We start from the raw sequence: 19,075 nt of genomic DNA on the forward strand, positions 1-19,075 counted from the left end.
CTTTTGAAACATGTGTCCCAGCACAGTAGCCCCTGTTTTAATTGAATGCAAACTGGTGGTACTCTCAGTTTGCCTGCTACTCAGAGAAAACCTTTTCACAACATTTACAAAACACTTCCAAACCCTCATAGATTCATGGAATCTTACAGCACAGAAGGCAGCCATTCGGCCCACCATACCTGTGCCAGCCCTTTGAAAGAGCTATCCCATTAGTCCCACTATAAAATCAAAATATTGCGGATGCGGGAAATCTGAAATAAAAACCGAAAATGCTGGAACAACTCAGCAGGTCTGGCAGTATCCATGGAGACAGAAACAGAGTTAACGTTTCAGGTCGATGACCCTTCATCAGAACCTGCTGTGTGTTTCCAATATTTTCTATTTTTATCCAATTAGTCCCACTCCCTTGCTCTTCCCTCATAGCCCTGTACTTTTTTTCGTTTAAAGTATATGTTTAATTCCCTTTACAAAATCACTGTTGAATCTGCTTCCACCGCCCTTTCAGGCAGTGGTTTTCCAGATTGTAACAACTCACGGTGTAACAAAATTTCTCATCTCCCACTCTATTGCCAATTATCTTAAATGTGTATCCTTGAGTTACCAACCCTTCTGCCAGGAGAAACAGTTTCTCCAACAGTTTTTTGCGCTACTCAGGGATACGATCGCCAATGTACGGGACAGGAGGGTGGACACCTGCCTCATCAGCTTGGACCAGGAGAAGGCTTTTGACAGGATATCGCACACCTACATGATGGACGTGCTTTCCAAAATGGGGTTTGGGGAGGGAATCTGCAACTGGATCAAACTGCTCTACACAAACATCAGTAGCGCAGTCTCAATCAATGGGTGGGAATCAGAAAGTTTCCCGATCCAATCTGGAGTCAGACAGGGCTGTCCTCTCTCCCCGGTCTTGTTTGTTTGCTGAATCGAACCTTTTGCTGAGTCTATTAGGAAGGATGCGAGCATAAGAGGGGTGACAATCCCAGGCAGTGGAGGCACTCAGGTTAAAACCTCTCTGTACATGGATGACTTCGCCGTCTTCTGCTCAGATCCGCTGTCCATTCGCAGACTGATGAGCATCTGCGACCAGTTCGAACTGGCCTCGGGAGCCATAGTTAACCACGGCAAGAGCGAGGCCATGTTCTTTGGGAACTGGGCCGACCGATCCTTTGTCCCCTTCACCGTCAGGTCAGATTACCTGAAGGTGCTGGGGATATGGTTTTGAAGTGCGTCAAAAGCTGGAAGGAGTGAGTAGCCAGGGTATGCCATAAACTGAGCATGTGGGGGCAGCGATCTCTCTCCATTGTGGGTAAGAACCTGGTCATCAGGTGCGAGGCGCTCACGTTGTTGCTGTACATGTCGCAGGTCTGGCCCATACCCCACTCCTGTGCTGTGGTGGTCACCCGAGCCATTTTCTGCTTTATCTGGAGATCCAAAATGGACCGGGTCCGGAGGGACACGATGTTCAAACCTCTGGATAAGGGCGGGAAAAATTTACCCAATGTCACTCTCATCCTGATGGCCACCTTCGTGTGCGGCTGCATCAAGCTGTGTGTAGAACCCCAGTACGCAAACTCCAAGTGTCACTACTTGCTGAGGTTCTATCTGTCCACGGTGTTGCGAAGGATGGGATTGGTCACATTGCCGTGGAACGCTCCATCCAGTTGGACTGTGCCGGACCACCTATCCTTCCCGGGAAGGTTTCTGCAGGAAAGCACCTTTGACCACCAATCCATCAGGCAGTGGTCAGCACGGAATGTCCTCGAGGCCCTATGGGAAAAGGAGATGGTGGATCCTGTCGGATGGTTCCCCGGGCAGACTGCCAAAGTCATTTGGCGGAATGCCTCATCACTAGAGCTTTCAAATAAGCACCAAGACGTAGCTTGGCTGGTGGTGAGAAGAGCCCTCCCCGTCAGATCCTTTCTGCACGCCCGGACTCTCGCCCTGCCTCCGCACGCTGCCCTTGAGGTGGCTGCGGTGGAGAAGAGACGGTTGCCCACCTCCTTCTGGAATGTGTCTTTGCAAAGCAGGTGTGGAAAGAGATGCAGTGGTTTTTGTCGCGGTTCATCCCAAGCAGCTCTGTAACACAGGAGTCTGTGCTCTACGGGCTGTTCCCAGGGTTGCACACCGAGATAAACATCAACTGCTGCTGGAGGACCATCAATTCGGTGAAAGACGCTCTTTGGTCTGCCCGAAACATGCTGGTCTTCCAGTGCAAAGAGTTGTCCATGACTGAGTGTTGCAGACTGGCACATTCCAAGGTCCAGGACTACGTGCTGAGGGACGCACTAAAGCTTGGGGCAGCCACTGAAAAGGCTCAATGGGGAAAGACCACAGTGTAAGGTCCCCCCATCAAAGTGAACTGAGGGACTGGATATATGGGAAACCTCTCAGGCTGTATACACCATATATGGTTTTGCTATAAAATGTACATGGCATGTAAAATGGAATGGAAGGGTTGTGAGGCAACTCACTCCTGTATTGAAGAAAACTGATTTCCTTTGCACTTTTTGGAATGTCAACTTGGTGCTGTTTTGAACTGTTTTGTGATGCATTTTTACAGATTTTTATGAATAAAGTATATTTTTGGGGAAAAAAATCTCCCCTTAACCTTTCTGCTATAATGAGAACAATCTCAGCTTCTGCAGTCTCTCAACTTAACTGAAGTTCATCATCTCTCTTAAAAACTCTGGCAAATTTACTCTGCAGCTTCTCCAAGACAACTGACTTATTAGTAATGTTCAAAACAAGACCCCACCCACACTGGCCATTATGTAAACATTTACAGAAATTATTTCCTGCAGCTTAATCGTGCCAATTGCAATAAGAAACATATCTATATGCTCTGAACCACAGAATATTTCTGGAACAATTTCTTTTTTTAAGCTTGCTTTCTTGATGGTTCAGTGGGTAGCCTGAGGCATACAGACCAGGGAAAAAGATCTCAGGATGTCCCAAATCGCTTAAGCCAAAGAAGCACTTTTTTGAAGTTGTAATGTAGGAATCACAACATCCAATTTGTGCACAGCAAGCTCCCACAAACAGCATTGTGATTATGACCAGATAATTGCTATTTTAGCGATATTAGTGGAGGGATAGATATCGGCCTCAAGATCAGGGAGATCTCACCTGCTCTTTTTTGAAATAATGCCATGGGATCCATTATGTTCACCTGAGAGAGCAAGCGGGGCCTCAGTTTAATCTCCCATCTGAAAGTATCTCTGACAGTGCAGCATTCCCTCAGTACTGCACTGGAGTGTCAGCCTAGATTTTTGTGCTCATGTCTCTGGTGTGGGACTTGAACCCACACCCTCTGACTTGGAGGTAGAGACGCTGTTAATGACTGAAGCATGGCTAGCCACCCTCCCACCGACTTCCTCCACCCCGCAAGGTTCAATGTCCTGTTCTTCGTTGAATTAGCTGATCTTAGTGAGATAATAATTGTCTACTCAATGTCCCCAAGCTAGGGAAGAGTAAATTATCAGCTGGAATTTCTACACCTGACTGTTATTTAGCGATGCTTACTACAAAGTGTCTGAAGTTTGTCAAGGACAGGATCAGGCTACTGGGGATCTATTAGTGCTCTGAGACATTGTAGGTGCTGCTGACTTTTAGGAGAGGAGTGGAGAAAATGTAGAAAACAATAGAATCAGACATCAAAGAAAGAGGCCATTCAGTCCACTGTGCCAGATCTTTGCTAGAGCTAAATCCAATTAGTTCCACTCCCCTGCTCTTTCCCCATAGCTCTTCCTTACTATTCTAAAAATAACACCAAGGAGCTTGCTTCATGCGATCAAGAACTGTGATTCTGATGGTGCAAATATTTTTTTGGTGGGTAGTGGGGGAGGGGTTTGTATCATAAAACACTTCAACAATGCTCCTGTTGTTTGTTTTGAACAATACATGCATTGGGAAACGTCTCTACTATCATTTGGATCATTGCACTAACTAATGCGATCATTTTCCACAGCGTTATCATTCTTGTCGCTGTCATCAATCTTAGCTCACAGTGCAATGGTACAAGACTTTATTATTACTCTGCAAATCCATTCTGTTTGCAGGCTCGTGGGAGCATAAATTTATTAAAAGCAAGACCGCCATGCTCCATTTCCACACCAGCAAGACGGCAGTGGTGAAGGTGCCAATGATGTATGTCAGAGCAACCATGCTTGCCACCACAGATCACACCCACAAGTGCGACGTCATCAGCCTCCCGTACAGTGCCAATGCCAGCATGCTGATCGTAGTCCCCTATAAAACCTTTGGCCTGAGGCACATTGAGAGAGACCTCAACTGGGAAATGGTTGACAACTGGCTCAAGGACATGACCAACAGGTAGTGTAGCAGCATTAAGGAGTGCACACTCTTAAATGATGTCATCAATTGTCTGTTCCCCAAAATGATCTGGTTACTAACTGAGAAGATGGGTTATTCATGTATCGGTGCGTCTGTGTATGTTTCTGCAAGTTTGTACTTCATTTTTTCTCCTCTAGGAGGGCGGTGTATATTTTGAACTCATAAACGGAGGGATACCCATGCTGGAGAATGGAATATATTTAACGTTTTTCATCCTGTCTGCCCTCTCAGGCCTAAAAGATCCCATGGCACTATTTTGAAGAACAGCAGGGAAGTTCTCCCCAGTGTCCTGGCCAACATTTATCACTTAACCAAGGTCACCAAAAAGATTATGTTGTCATTACCACATTGCTGTTTGTGGGAACTTGCTGTGCGCCAATTGGTTGCTGTGTTCTCTACATTACAACATTGATGACACTTCAAAAAGTACTTATTGGCTGTAAACTGCCAGCAATCTCTAGTTAACAGCAGCAGTAAACTCCAGCCTAATATGCCTCACTCCTAACCTTTAAAGGGCAGTTCAAACTATGTTGCTTTCAGTGATTCCAATCTCCACACTCATACTGGAAGTTTGGTGCTGTGCACTTATGTTTTATAATGAGCTTATCTTACCCAGAGACATAAGGAAAAAGATGATAGAGGAGTGGGTGAGCTATTAAGCGGTTCTGATAATCAAGTTAAAGTATTGGTTTGGGAAGTTATGGTGACCTAACTGCAGAGCAGGAGTAGAGGAATACAATGCACATAATTGGGAACATGAGATATCTGGATCCAATTTTATTCATTAGTCTGAAAATTAAGCCCTCAGTAATTGGCATATTTCTCTCCTCACACCTCCCCTCTCCTCTGCCAATGTGAATATCCGTCTCTAGTTATCAAATTCTGTCTATCACTGTGGGGAACTCTATACTGCATCTGAACCAAACTGTTTATTCACTGTATTTAGATGTGGTTCAAGCAGCTGGTGTTAAAGATAATTAAAGGATGTAATAGGGTAGATAGAGAAAAACTATTTCCTCTTGTGGGAAGTTCAGAACAAAGGGGCATAGCCTTAAAGTTTGAGCTAGGCCATTCAGGGGTGATGTCAGGAAGTACATCTTCACACAAAGGGGAGTGGAAATCTGGACTTCTCTCCCCCAAAAAGCTGTTGAGGCTGGGGGTCAATTGCAAATTGCAGAACTGAGATTGATAAGATTTTTGTTAGGCAAGGGTGTTAAGGGCTACGGAACCAAGGCAGTTTGATGGAATTAAGATACAGATCGGTCATGATCAAACTGAATAGTGGAACTGGCTTGAGGGACTGAATGGCCTCCTCCTATTCCTATGCTCCTTGATTGCACTATACTGTAACACCGTAGCTTAATTCAGCCAAGGTGACTGCAGTCAGCCTCAATATCCCTCGACTAAAGAGGTGGGACAGAAATCCCCCTCCTTTTCAGTATTCAAGGACTGTGCAAGAAGTTCATACTTGTGGATGTGGGGTGAGTGCAGCATTGGCTTCTCCTTGGATGACCCTCATGGTCCAATAGTCAGACAGCACTCACTTATAGATGGGCAAATCTGTGGAATTGGACCTCAATCTTCTTTACATGGAGAGTTGTGAGGCTGCAAATTCACTTCCAGGGTTAATGATTGAGGCAGAAATGATGTCAACATACAAAACTAGTTTGGATAGGTGAATGAAAGGGGCGGTGGTTCAAGGGATGTGGAAACAGGCTGGATAAATGTGATTAGAACTATTTGCTCACATGGAGGGCAAATGGTAACACAGACTGGTTGGCATTAAGGACCTGTTTCCATGTTATCGCAACAATAAATTTCGACGTGGCACCATCTTCAGGAGAGGACGTCAGAAAATTGGGCACAGTGCAAAAACGGAAAAAGAATTCCACATAACCTAACTGTTCATATGCAAGGTAGCTTGTAGCTGGTCCCTGTGGGGGAATCAATAAAAAATTTATAATTTTAACATTTAAAATTTAGAGTAGTCAATTGAAATTTAAAACCCAATTAACATTTACAACCTACTTTAAAATGGTACAGATACTGATGTAGGACTCAAACTACCAGGCTAACATCAAACTGCTAGGAGCAGGTATTTTATTAAATATTTTTTATAAAAAAAGGATGAGCAACAGAATGATATTTCATCTTATGTTTACAGGCAATTTCATTCTTTACTTCAATTCCCTGAACTATTAAAAACATTTTAGCTATTAAAATCAGTCTTGTGATTGACCCACTGGATCTTCCTGTGTTTTTTAAAAGCTCTGCCCCTCCCCCAAGGCTGTAACTGATGTGAAAGTATAGAGAATGAACTTGCATTGATATAACACTTTTCCTGACTTCAGGATGTCGCAAAGTGCTTTGCAGCCAATGAGCTATGGTTACTGTTGTTATGTAGGCAAACATGAGGTTCTCTGACAGCAAATTAAATGATTGGATGATTTATTTTTGGGGTATTGATTGAGAGTTAGATATTGACCTCCAACCTGGAAGAACTTCTCGCAGACAGCACCTTGGTGTAATGTCTCATTTGAAAGATGGCACTTCAACCAATGCAGCACCCCCTCAGTACTGTACTAAAGTGTTAGTCTAGATGATGTTCTGTTGTCCTGGAATGGGACTTGACCTTTCGGACTCAGTGGCCAGAATGCAATGACTGAGTCAAGCTGACACTCGCTCAAGCAGCTATTCTTTACCTATGGGATAAAATAGTGAATGAAACATAATATAAATGACTTCCCTTTGCTGGCTCAATACCCCACCATGTAGTGCAGATACACATCGAGCCATTGGGAATGAAAGATATTACTCTTTATTGCATTTGATCATATTGTGCTCTTCATGTTTCTTTGGTGTCTAGGTGGCTACAACATTAAAAAAAATAGTCTGGCAATGGATGTGCAGAACCAAGTTGGCCTTCTTGCGGTAGACCAAGTAATCTGATACGCACACAGTTGATAACTGACCAGCCGGCCTGGATCACTAATGGAGCCTGGAGGGGTAGACCAGTCACTGGGTGTTGGCATTCTTCCCATTCATCTCCAGATACCATTCAAGCCAATTCTCTAACTGATGGAGTGGCCCTAACTCGACAGCAGGAACCTTAGCAGCACTCTATCCTGATTTTAGCTTGAAAAATTCCAGCAGTATTCATAAGCACACTTGGGATTCTCTGCGTCTTAGCTCTCTGGATTGAGGTAGATAGTGGGGTCTTAATGAGGAGTGAATGTGCACCCAAATCAGAAAAACAGTAATTTTACATATGCAGATTTATCAGTAGTTTATTTTGTAGATGCTTAATCATGGTAATGGATTTCCCAGTGCATTGGAAGTTCAGCAGATCAAATGGTAAATTCCCCTCATCAAGTGTGCTCTACAGAGTTCCCCTACATTCCACCAGTTCAAGTCTTTAGCCAGAAACTAAACATGTGCTAAGAGCAGCCTGGGATGACAGAGCCTCTGATTTTGCCTTCTTGCCTTAAGGTGTCCAATTTTCTGAAGACCACACAACTGACAGTGGAGTTTGAGTTTCTTTGGTTGTGGTTGTTGGAGGTCAATCATCTCAGTCCCAGGACATCACTGCAGGAGTTCCTCAGGGTAGTGTCCTAGGCCCAATCATCTTCAGCTGCTTCATCAATGACCTTCCCTCCATCATAAGGTCAGAAGTGTGGATGTTCGCTGATGATTACACAATGTTCAGCACCATTCGCAACTCCTCAGATACTGAAGCAGTCCGTGTAGAAATGCAGCAAGACCTGGACAATATCCAGGCTTGGGCTGATAAATGGCAAGTAACATTTGCGCCACACAAGAGCCAGGCAATGACCATCTCCAACAAGAGAGAATCTAACCATCTCCCCTTGACGTTAAATGGCAATACCATTGCTGAATCCCCACTATCAACATCCTGGGGTCACCATTAACCAGAAAATGAACTAGACCAGCCACATAAATGCGGTGGCTACAAGAGCAGATCAGAGGCCAGGAATTCTGCAGTGAGTAACTCACCTCCTAACTCCCCAAAGCCTGTCCACCATCTACGAGGCACAAGTCAGGAATGTGATGGAATACTCTCCACTTGCCTGGATGGGTGCAGCTCCAACAACACTCAAGAAGCTCGACACCATCCAGGACAAAGCAGCACGCTTAACTGGCACCCCATCTACAAACATTCACTCCCTCCACCACCGACACACAGTGGCAGCAGTGTGTAACATCTACAAGATGTACTGCAGCAACGCACCAAGTCTCCTTCGACAGCACTTTCCAAACCCGCGACCTCAACTACCTAGAAGGACAAGGGCAGCAGATGCATGGGAACACCACTACCTGCAAGTTCCCCTCCAAGCCACACATTGTCCTGACTTGGAACTATATCACCATTCCTTCACTGTCACTGGGTCAAAATCCTGGAACTCCCTTCCTAACAGCACTGTTGGTGTACCTACCCCATTCAAGAAGGCAGCTCACCACCACCTTCTCAAGGGTAAATAGGGATGGGTAATAAATGCTGGCATAGCCAGTGGTGCCCACATCCCCCGAACGAATAAAAAAAAAGGTTCAGCATTACTGGAATCACCAATGTGAATCTTTGTCCTAACCTCTGTGCAGCCCAAGATTTCACTATGTTCAGAATTTTTGATGGAAAAATAAGGCAGTGCTATTATTAATGTATTGACCAACAGAAGGTGACCTGGTGCAACGCATTAGAACACAGGATGCAGACCCTATATGTTTCGTTACAGATTTGAATCTGTTGTAAATACCTTCCTGAATTCAGCAGTCACTGCCATAACTGGTCCAGATGTCTTATTTTTGTAGGAGTTCACTCACCCTGTACTATATCTACTTGTATGATCGATAGTGTAAGCCAGAGATATAACATTAGCATCCCCTTGTGATTTGGACTGGATATGTGTCTATTGCATGTGGGTTTTTTTCAATTTCTCCAAAGGCAGATCACTTGGTGAGAGGTGGCTTAATCGGAGTCAACAAACTGCTTTATTATACATCATGTGAAAGTAAGGGAGCAACAGTTCCGATCAGATCCATTTATTTCAATCAATACAACTTGGTTTTGCAAAATGGAATAAATACACTTTATCACATCACTGGGCCATTTTACATAAACTTGGAATCACTTCCCTGCCTTTTGCTGCCTGACTGATTGTGCAGCATCCTGTTACAAAAAACCTGACTCCATCTTTATCTTTCCCCACAGAGATTAAGGAATTTTCCAACACAGTGAATGTGAAGTGATCTTATAACATTCTGAGCGTGCGAACATATTGCTTATTGTTGTGATGAAAACAACTTCTAAGTAGTATATTAATCATCTTTTGGCCTAGGTCCTTATCTCCAAACATGAGAATGCACTTTCGCTTTTAAAAAAAATTAAATATTGCTATATTTTCGAATCCTTTCTGTGGCTAAACATTCTGAACATCCGGAAACATGACAACATCTCACTGAATTAATCAAGGAGAGAAGAGCACTCTACAGAGTGAAATAAATAAAAATCAAAGGACAAATTGTGTTGAGCATTCCTTAGTATGATCACAGGCCTGGAAATTTTTTTTTTATTTCCAAAATATACTTTATTCATAAAAATCTGCAAAAATTACATTGCCAAACAGTTTCAAACAGCACCAAAAAATACAAACATTGCAAGGGAGATCAGTTTCCTTCAATACTATCATGAGTTTCTTCACAACCCTTCCATTTCACAATTGTCATGCCAATTACAGTTTTACATTTACAGCAAATGAAAATATTAACGATACAGTTCGAGGGGTTTCCCATGGATCCAGCCCCTCAGTTCAGCTTGGTGAGGGGACCTTACACTGTGGTCTTTCCCCATTGAGCCTTTGCTGCGGCTGCCCCAAGCTTTAGTGCGTCCCTCAGCACGTAGTCCTGGACCTTGGAATGTGCCAGTCTGCAACACTCAGTCATGGATAACTCTTTGCGCTGGAAGACCAGCAAGTTTCGGGCAGACCAAAGGGCGTCTTTCACCGAATTGATAGTCCTCCAGCAGCAGTTGATGTTTGTCTCGGTGTGCGTCCCTGGGAACAGCCCGTAGAGCACAGACTCCTGTGTTACCGAGCTGCTTGGGATGAACCTCGACAAAAACCACTGCATCTCTTTCCACACCTGCTTTGCGAAGACACATTCCAGGAGGAGGTGGGCGACCGTCTCTTCCCCACCACAGCCAACGCGGGGGCATTGTGCGGAGGGGGCGAGACTTCGGGTGTGCATGAAGGATCTGACGGGGAGGGCCCTTCTCACCACCAGCCAAGCTACATCTTGGTGCTTGTTTGAAAGTTCTGGTGATGAGGCATTCCGCCAAATGACTTTGACGGTCTGCTCGGGGAACCATCCGACAGGATCCACCGTCTCCTTTTCCCATAGGGCCTTGAGGACATTCCGTGCAGACCACTGCCTGATGGTGGTCAAAGATGTTTTCCCGCAGAAACTGCTCCACGAAGGATAGGTGGTACGGCACGGCCCAACTGCATGGAGCATTCCGCGGCAATGTGACCAGGCCCATCCTTCGCAACACCGGGGACAGATAGAACCTCAGCACGTAGTGACGCTAGGAGTTTGCGTACTGGAGATCTACACACAGCTTGATGCAGCCGCACACGAAGGTGGTCATCAGGATGAGGGCCACGTTGGGTACATTTTTCCCGCCCTTGTCCAGAGATTTGAACATCGTGTCCCTCCGGACCCGGTCCATTTTAGATCCCCAGATGAAGCGGAAAATGGCTCGGGTGACTGCCACAGCGCAGGAGTGGGGTATGGGCCAGACCTGCGCCACGTACAGCAACAACGTGAGCGCCTCGCACCTGATGACCAGGTTCTTACCCACAATGGAGAGAGATCACTGCCCCCACATGCCCAACTTTTGTCGTACCTTGGCTACTCGCTCCTCCAAGGTTTTGGTGCATGCCCCGGCCCTTCCGAACCATATCCCCAGCACCTTCAGGTAGTCTGACTGAACGGTGAAGGGGACAAAGGATCGGTCAGCCCAGTTCCCAAAGAACATGGCCTCGCTCTTGCCGTGGTTAACTTTGGCTCCCGAGGCCAGTTCGAACTGGTCGCAGATGCTCATCAGTCTGCACACAGACAGCGGATCCGAGCAGAAGACGACGACGTCATCCATGTACAGGGAGGTTTTAACCTGAGTGCCTCCACTGCCTGGGATTGTCACCCCTCTTATACTCGCATCCTTCCTAATAGACTCAGCAAAGGGTTCAATACAGCAAACAAACATGCCTGGGGAGAGAGGACAGCCCTGTCTGACTCCAGATTTGATCGGGAAACTTTCCGATTCCCACCTGTTGATTGAGACTGCGCTACTGATGTTTGTGTAGAGCAGTTGGATCCAATTGCAGATTCCCTCCCCAAACCCCATTTTGGAAAGCAAGTCCATCATGTAGGTGTACGATATCCTGTCAAAAGCCTTCTCCTGGTCCAGGCTGATGAGGCAGGTGTCCACCCTCCTGTCCCATACGTAGGCGATCGTATCCCTGAGTAGCGCGAGACTATCAGAGATCTTCCTGCCGGGTACAGTACAGGTCTGATCAGGGTGAATCACCAACTCCAGAGCAGATTTGATTCGACTGGCTTTGACTTTGAACAGAATCTTGTAATCAACATTAAGCAGTGAGATGGGCCGCCAATTTCTGATTTCTGCCCTCTCCCCCTTCTGCTTGTAAGTGAGGGTGATGATGCCTTTCCTCATGGATTCTGCCATGCTGCCGGCCAGGAGCATACTCTCGTATACTTCCAGCAGGTCCGGGCCGACCCAGTCCCACAGGGCCGAGTACAACTCGACCGGTAAGCCGTCGCTACCAGGCGTTTTACTCGTCTCGAAGGACTCGGCGGCCTTTGTCAGCTCGTCCAGAGTTAGCGTCTTGTCCAGTCTCTCCCTCCTGCTGTCATCTAAGACCTCTGTGATAGATGACAGGAAGGACTGGGAGGCTCTGCTGTCTGTGGGCTTCACGTCATACAGCCCAGCATAAAGGAGTTGCTGATCCTTAGTATGTCGGACTGCGAAGATGTTACCGAGCCATCTTCTTCCTTCAGGCTGCTGATAACAGAGCTCTCTCTGTGTACCTTTTGGAAGAAGTAACGCGAGCACATCTCATCCTGCTCGATTTTTTTTTTTTCCAAAATATACTTTATTCATAAAAATCTGTAAAAATTACATTGCCAAACAGTTTCCAAACAGCACGAAAAAATACAAACATTGCAAAAGAGATCAGTTTCTTTCAATAATGTCATGAGTTTCTTCCCAACCCTTCCGTTTCACAATTGTCATGTCAATTACAGTTTTACATTTACAGCAATTGAGAATATTAACGATACAGTTCGAGGGGCTTCCCCTGGTTCCAGCCCCTCAGTCCAGCTTGGTGGGGGAACCTTACACTGTGGTCTTTCCCCATTGAGCCTTTGCTGCGGCTGCCCCAAGCTTTAGTGCGTCCCTCAGCACGTAGTCCTGGACCTTGGAATGTGCCAGTCTGCAACATTCGGTGGTGGACAACTCTTTGCGCTGGAAGACCAGCAAGTTTCGGGCAGACCAAAGGGCGTCTTTCACCGAATTGATAGTCCTCCAGCAGCAGTTGATGTTTGTCTCGGTGTGCGTCCCTGGGAACAGCCCGTAGAGCACAGACTCCTGTGTTACAGAGCTGCTTGGGATGAACCTTGACAAAAACCACTGCATCTCTTTCCACACCTGCTTTGCAAAGGCACATTCCAGGAGGAGGTGGGCGACCGTCTCTTCCCCACCACAGCCAACGCGGGGGCACTGTGCGGAGGGGGCGAGACTTCGGGTGTGCATGAAGGATCTGACGGGGAGGGCCCTTCTCACCACCAGCCAAGCTACGTCTTGGTGCTTGTTTGAAAGTTCTGGTGATGAGGCATTCCGCCAAATGACTTTGACGGTCTGCTCGGGGAACCATCCGACAGGATCCACCGTTTCCTTTTCCCGTAGGGCCTTGAGGACATTCCGTGCAGACCACTGCCTGATGGACCGGTGGTCAAAGGTGTTTTTCCGCAGAAACTGCTCCACGAAGGATAGGTGGTACGGCGCCGCCCAACTGCATGGTGCGTTCCGCGGCAATGTGACCAGGCCCATCCTTCGCAACACCGGGGACAGATAGAACCTCAGCACGTAGTGACACTTGGAGTTTGCGTACTGGGGATCTACACATAGCTTGATGCAGCCGCACACGAAGGTGGTCATCAGGATGAGGGCCACGTTGGGTACATTTTTCCCGCCCATGTCCAGAGATTTGAACATCGTGTCCCTCCGGACCCGGTCCATTTTAGATCCCCAGACGAAGCGGAAAATGGCTCGGGTGACTGCCACGGCGCAGGAGTGGGGTATGGGCCAGACCTGCGCCACGTAGAGCAACAACGTGAGCGCCTCGCACCTGATGACCAGGTTCTTACCCACAATGGAGAGAGATCGCTGCCCCCACATGCCCAACTTTTGTCGTACCTTGGCTACTCGCTCCTCCCATGTTTTGGTGCACGCACCGGCCCTTCCGAACTATATCCCCAGCACCTTCAGGTAATCTGACCTGACGGTGAAGGGGACAAAGGATCGGTCAGCCCAGTTCCCAAAGAACATGGCCTCGCTCTTGCCGTGGTTAACTTTGGCTCCCGAGGCCAGTTCGAACTGGTCGCAGATGCTCATCAGTCTGCGCACGGACAGCGGATCCGAGCAGAAGACGGCGACGTCATCCATGTACAGGGAGGTTTTGACCTGAGTGCCTCCGCTGCCTGGGATTGTCACCCCTCTTATGCTCGCATCCTTCCTAATAGACTCAGCAAAGGGTTCAATACAGCAAACAAACAAGACCGGGGACAGAGGACAGCCCTGTCTGACTCCAGATTTGATCGGGAAACTTTCAGATTCCCACCCGTTGATTGACACTGCGCTACTGATGTTTGTGTAGAGCAGTTGGATCCAATTGCAGATTCCCTCCCCAAACCCCATTTTGGAAAGCACGTCCATCATGTAGGTGTGCGATATCCTGTCAAAGGCCTTCTCCTGGTCCAGGCTGATGAGGCAGGTGTCCACCCTCCTGTCCCGTACGTAGGCGATCGTATCCCTGAGTAGCGCGAGGCTATCAGAGATCTTCCTGCCGGGTACAGTACAGGTCTGATCGGGGTGAATCACCAGCTCCAGAGCAGACTTGACTCGACTGGCTATGACTTTGGACAGAATCTTGTAATCAACATTAAGCAGTGAGATGGGCCGCCAATTTCTGATTTCTACCCTCTCCCCCTTCTGCTTGTAAATGAGGGTGATGATGCCTTTTCTCATGGATTCTGACATGCTACCGGCCAGGAGCATACTCTCGTATACTTCCAGCAGGTCCGGGCCGACCCAGTCCCACAGGGCCGAGTACAACTCGACCGGTAAGCCGTCGCTCCCGGGAGTTTTACTCGCCTCGAAAGACTCGACGGCCTTTGTCAGCGGACTCTGGACCGGAAGATGATCTTGGAGGCCTCCTTGGCAAAGAGCGAGGCCTGCTGGCTCTTCACCTCTTGGATGTCCTCTTTGACCTCGACCCCCATTGACTGCAACCGGAGTAGATTTTGCATGTTGGAAATAGGTTTAGCAGTTACCCTTTTTACCTGGAAATGGTGTGTAGATCAAACCAGTCCTTTCATAGTAGGCATGTAAACCTTTTATTACTCAAATCTACCTTTAAATCAGATAGAGTGATCCACAAATTTCAGCATATCACCGCTTTTGACACCATCAAGATCAAATTGCATTGGCCTCCTCAGCCAATCAGTGGAGCACAGATAATAAAGCTGAAAGTTTGCATGCATTAACATGCATTAACATGTATTAACATGTATTAACATATCAAAACATGAGGGAATTGCTAAAGCTATTAACATATGTACATCACAGCAGGAAACTGGTCTGGTGATATTACACCTCCACTTTTGCGTCTTGTTTCCCAAAATACAAGACAAAGAATTATTTTGAAAAAATACAGGGCTGAATTTTGCCGACCCATTGGGGTCCGGCTGTGAGGTAGGAGGGCTGGCAATAAGGTGGGGGAAAGCGTTGGGAGGGGAGCTCAATGTGTTCCCGCCACCGTGGCATATTGTCAGCAGCGGGCATCTCAGCTGTTCGGCTGCCCACTGGGTGGTCAGCTAAGCCCCTTAAGGGCCCAATTAGGGGCCACTTTCCACCCACAGGCATTTTGCCCGTGCCAAGTGGGCATGCCTCCACTGGGGAGATTGCCAGGTAAACCCTGGCAGCCTCCAGGCAGATCCCCCCCTTCTTTGATGGGCACTCCATGGTCCACGGAGGGACCCTGGCTGTAATGGCTGCCCCTGCGGCAATGGTGCTATCAGAACACTACGACCACCCCCACCCCCGCCAGCCCCCAGTCGCTGGGGCCTGCCTGCCTGGCCCTGGCTTCCCCACGAAAGCCCACCTGCTTTTCGAGGGTGCCTCTGCATTGAGGCGCCCTCATCTTGGAGCTGCAGGCTCAGCAGTGGCCACCGCTAGCATGGCACTGCTGAGCTACTGGCCCTCTGATTGGGCCAACAGCTCTCGGGGGCGGGCCGCTATCCTCAAATGGACGGCCATCCCAGCGACGGCCTGTTAATTGGCCGTCACCGGCAAAAATGCCATCCCAGGGCCCCGCCACCTGCCAGAGCAGGGTCGGCTCCCATTTTCAGCCCCGCCTCCACTGAAAAATTTAGTCCATGGTGTCCTGAAGGCACTGCTTGCACTCTCAATATTCTGGCCTGTCTTAAGCTCCATACAAAAAAGACATAATACCAAACTATTCACTATGGGCCTCTGCTTTCACATGACTAACATTTAAAAGGGATTAAAGTCTGACCCTACTAGCTGTAGTGTCCTTGCTGCCAGTTGTGGCAAGGGTTATGGAGGCAATGGTGAATTAGAAACTGCTAGCAATGTTCCACTACAACAAAACGCTAACTGGCTCATAGCGTGACTCTCTCAATCATATCATAGAATCAAAGAATGATAGAGCAAGAAGGAGGCTATTTGGCCCATTGTGCCTATGTCAGTTCTTTGAAAGCTATCCAATCCGTCCCATTAACTTACCCTTTACCCACAGTCTTGCAATTCCTTCCCCTTCAAGTATTTATCCAATTCCCTTTGAAAGTTATTATGGAATCAGCTTCCACCAACCTTTCAGGCAGTGCATTTTAACAAGTTATTTCTTAAAAAGATTCATCCCATCTTGTCTCTGGTTCTTAAATCTGTGTCTTCTGCCACTGTAAGCAGTTTATCATTAATTACTCTGTCAAACCCTTCATGATTTTGAACACCTCTGATGAATCTCCCCTTAACTCCAGCTTCTCTAGTCTCTGCATAACTGAAGTTACGGGAGGCGGTGGCGTAGTGGTAATGTCAACTAGACTAGTAACCCAGTTCTCCAGGCTAATGCTCTGGGGACATGGGTTCGAATTTCACCATGGTGGAAGTTGAATTCAATTAATAAATCTGGAATTAAAAAGGTAGTCTAGTAGTGATCGTGAAACCATTGTCGATTATTGTAAAAACCCTCTGGTTTTGGGAAACAAAACAAATCTGGTTCACTAATGTTCTTTAGGGAAGGAAATCTGCGTCCTTACCTGATCTGGCCTACATGTGACTCCAGACCCACAGCAATGTGGTTGACTCTTAGAAAATGTCCTCTGAAATGGCCTAGCAAACCACTCAGTTGTATCTAACTGCTACCTAGTCTAAGAAAAGGAATGAAACCGGACGGCCCACCCGACATCGACCTAGCCACTGACAACAGCAAACCTAGCCCTGTCAACCCTGCAAAGTCCTGCTTACTAACATCTGGGGGCTTGTGGCAAAATTGGAAGAGTTGTCCCACAGACTAGTCACGCAAAAGTCTGACATAGTCATACTCACTGAATCATACCTTGCAGACAATGTCCCAGACACCACCATCACTCTCCCTGGGTATGTCTTGTTCCACCGGCAGGGCAGATCCACCAGAGGTGGCAGCAAAGTGGAGATGGAGTTGCCCTGGGAGTCCTCAACATTGACTGCGGATCCCATCAAGTCACTTGGCATCAGGTCAAACATGGGCAAGGAAGCCTCCTGCTGATTACCACCTACCGTCCCACCTTTGGCTTTTGAATCAGTGCTTCTCCATGTTGAACACCAAATAGGTGGGGGATTTCAATGTCCATCACTTAGAGTGGCTTAATAGCACCACTACTGGCCGAGTCCTAAAGGACATAGCTGCTAGACTGGGTCAGTGGCAGGTGGTGAGGGTACCAACAAGAGGGAAAAACCTACTTGACCTCACACATACCAATCTACCTGTCGCAGATGCATCTGCCCATGACAGTATTGGTAGAAGTGACCACCGCACAGTCTTTCTGGAGACAAAGTCCCATGTTCACACTGAGGATACCCTCCATTGTGTTGTGTGGCACGACCACAGTACTAAATGGGATAGATTTCGAACAGATCTAGCAACTCAAAACTGGGCATCCATGAGGCGCTGTGGGCCATTAGCGGCAGCAGAATTGTATTCCAGCACAATGTGTAACCTCATGGCCCGGCATATTCCCCATTCTACCATTACCATCAAGCTGGGGGACCAACCCTGGTCCAATGAAGAGTGCAGGAGGGCATGCCAGGAGCAGTACCAGGCACAACTAAAAATGAGGTGTCAGCCTGGTGAAGCTACAACCCAGGACTACTTGCATGCAGAAGCAGCATGCAATAGACAGAGCTAAGTGATCCCACAACCAACTGATCAGATCTAAGCTCTGTAGTCCTGTCACATCCAGTTGTGAATGGTGGTGGACAATTAAACAACTGACAGGAGGAGGAGGCTCCACAACCATCCCCACCCTCAACGATTAGTGAGCCCAGCACATTAGAGCAAAAGACAAGGCTGCAGCATTTGCAACAATCTTCAGCCAAAAGTGCCGAGTTGATGATCCATCTCGGTCTCCTCCTGAAGTCCCCAGCATCACAGATGCCAGTCTTCAGCCAATCCGATTCATTCCACGTGATATCAAGAAATGGCTGAAGGCACTGGATACTATGGGCCCTGACAATATTCCGGCAATAGTACTGAAGACCTGTGCTCCAGAACTTGCCACCCCCCTAGCCAAGCTGTTCCAGGACAGCTACAACACTGGCATCTACCCAGCAATGTGGAAAATTACCCAGGTATGTCCTGTACACAAAAAGCAGGACAAATCCAACCTTGTCAATTACCGCCCTATCAGTTTACTCCCGATCATCAGCAAAGTGATGGAAGGAGTCGTCAACAGTGCTATCAAGCGGCACTTGCTCAGCAATAACCTGCTCACTGTCGCTCAGATTGGGTACCACCAGGGTTACTCAGCTCCTGACCACATTACAACCTTAGTCCAGACATGGGCAAAAGAGCTGAACTCCAGAGGTGAGGTGAGAGTGACTGCCTTTGACATCAAGGCAACATTTGATCAAGGAGCCCGAGCAAAACTGGACTCAATGGGAATCAGGGGGAAAACTCTCCACTGGTTGGAGTCATACCTAGCAAAAAGGAAGGTGGTTGTGGTTGTTAGAGGTCAATCATCTCAGCTCCAGGACATTACTACAAGAGTTCCTCAGGGTAGTGGCCCAGGTCCAATCATCTTCAGCTGCTTCATCAATGACCTTCCTTCAATCATAACATCAGAA

General features: G+C 47.3%; 1 protein-coding gene across 1 annotated transcript in view; it reads left to right on the forward strand.

The window, feature by feature from the left end:
• LOC137346799 (heparin cofactor 2-like) overlaps positions 1-19,075 on the forward strand; it is a 42,269-nt gene that overhangs the window by 11,872 nt on the left and 11,322 nt on the right. Inside the window, exon 2 of the mRNA XM_068010673.1 lies at positions 4,062-4,335. Coding sequence (XP_067866774.1) covers positions 4,062-4,335 — 274 coding nt within the window. The remainder of the gene's footprint in view (positions 1-4,061; positions 4,336-19,075) is intronic.

This window comes from Heterodontus francisci, chromosome 30 (genome assembly GCF_036365525.1).
Source record: "Heterodontus francisci isolate sHetFra1 chromosome 30, sHetFra1.hap1, whole genome shotgun sequence".
In the NCBI taxonomy this organism is placed as follows: Eukaryota; Metazoa; Chordata; class Chondrichthyes; order Heterodontiformes; family Heterodontidae; genus Heterodontus; species Heterodontus francisci.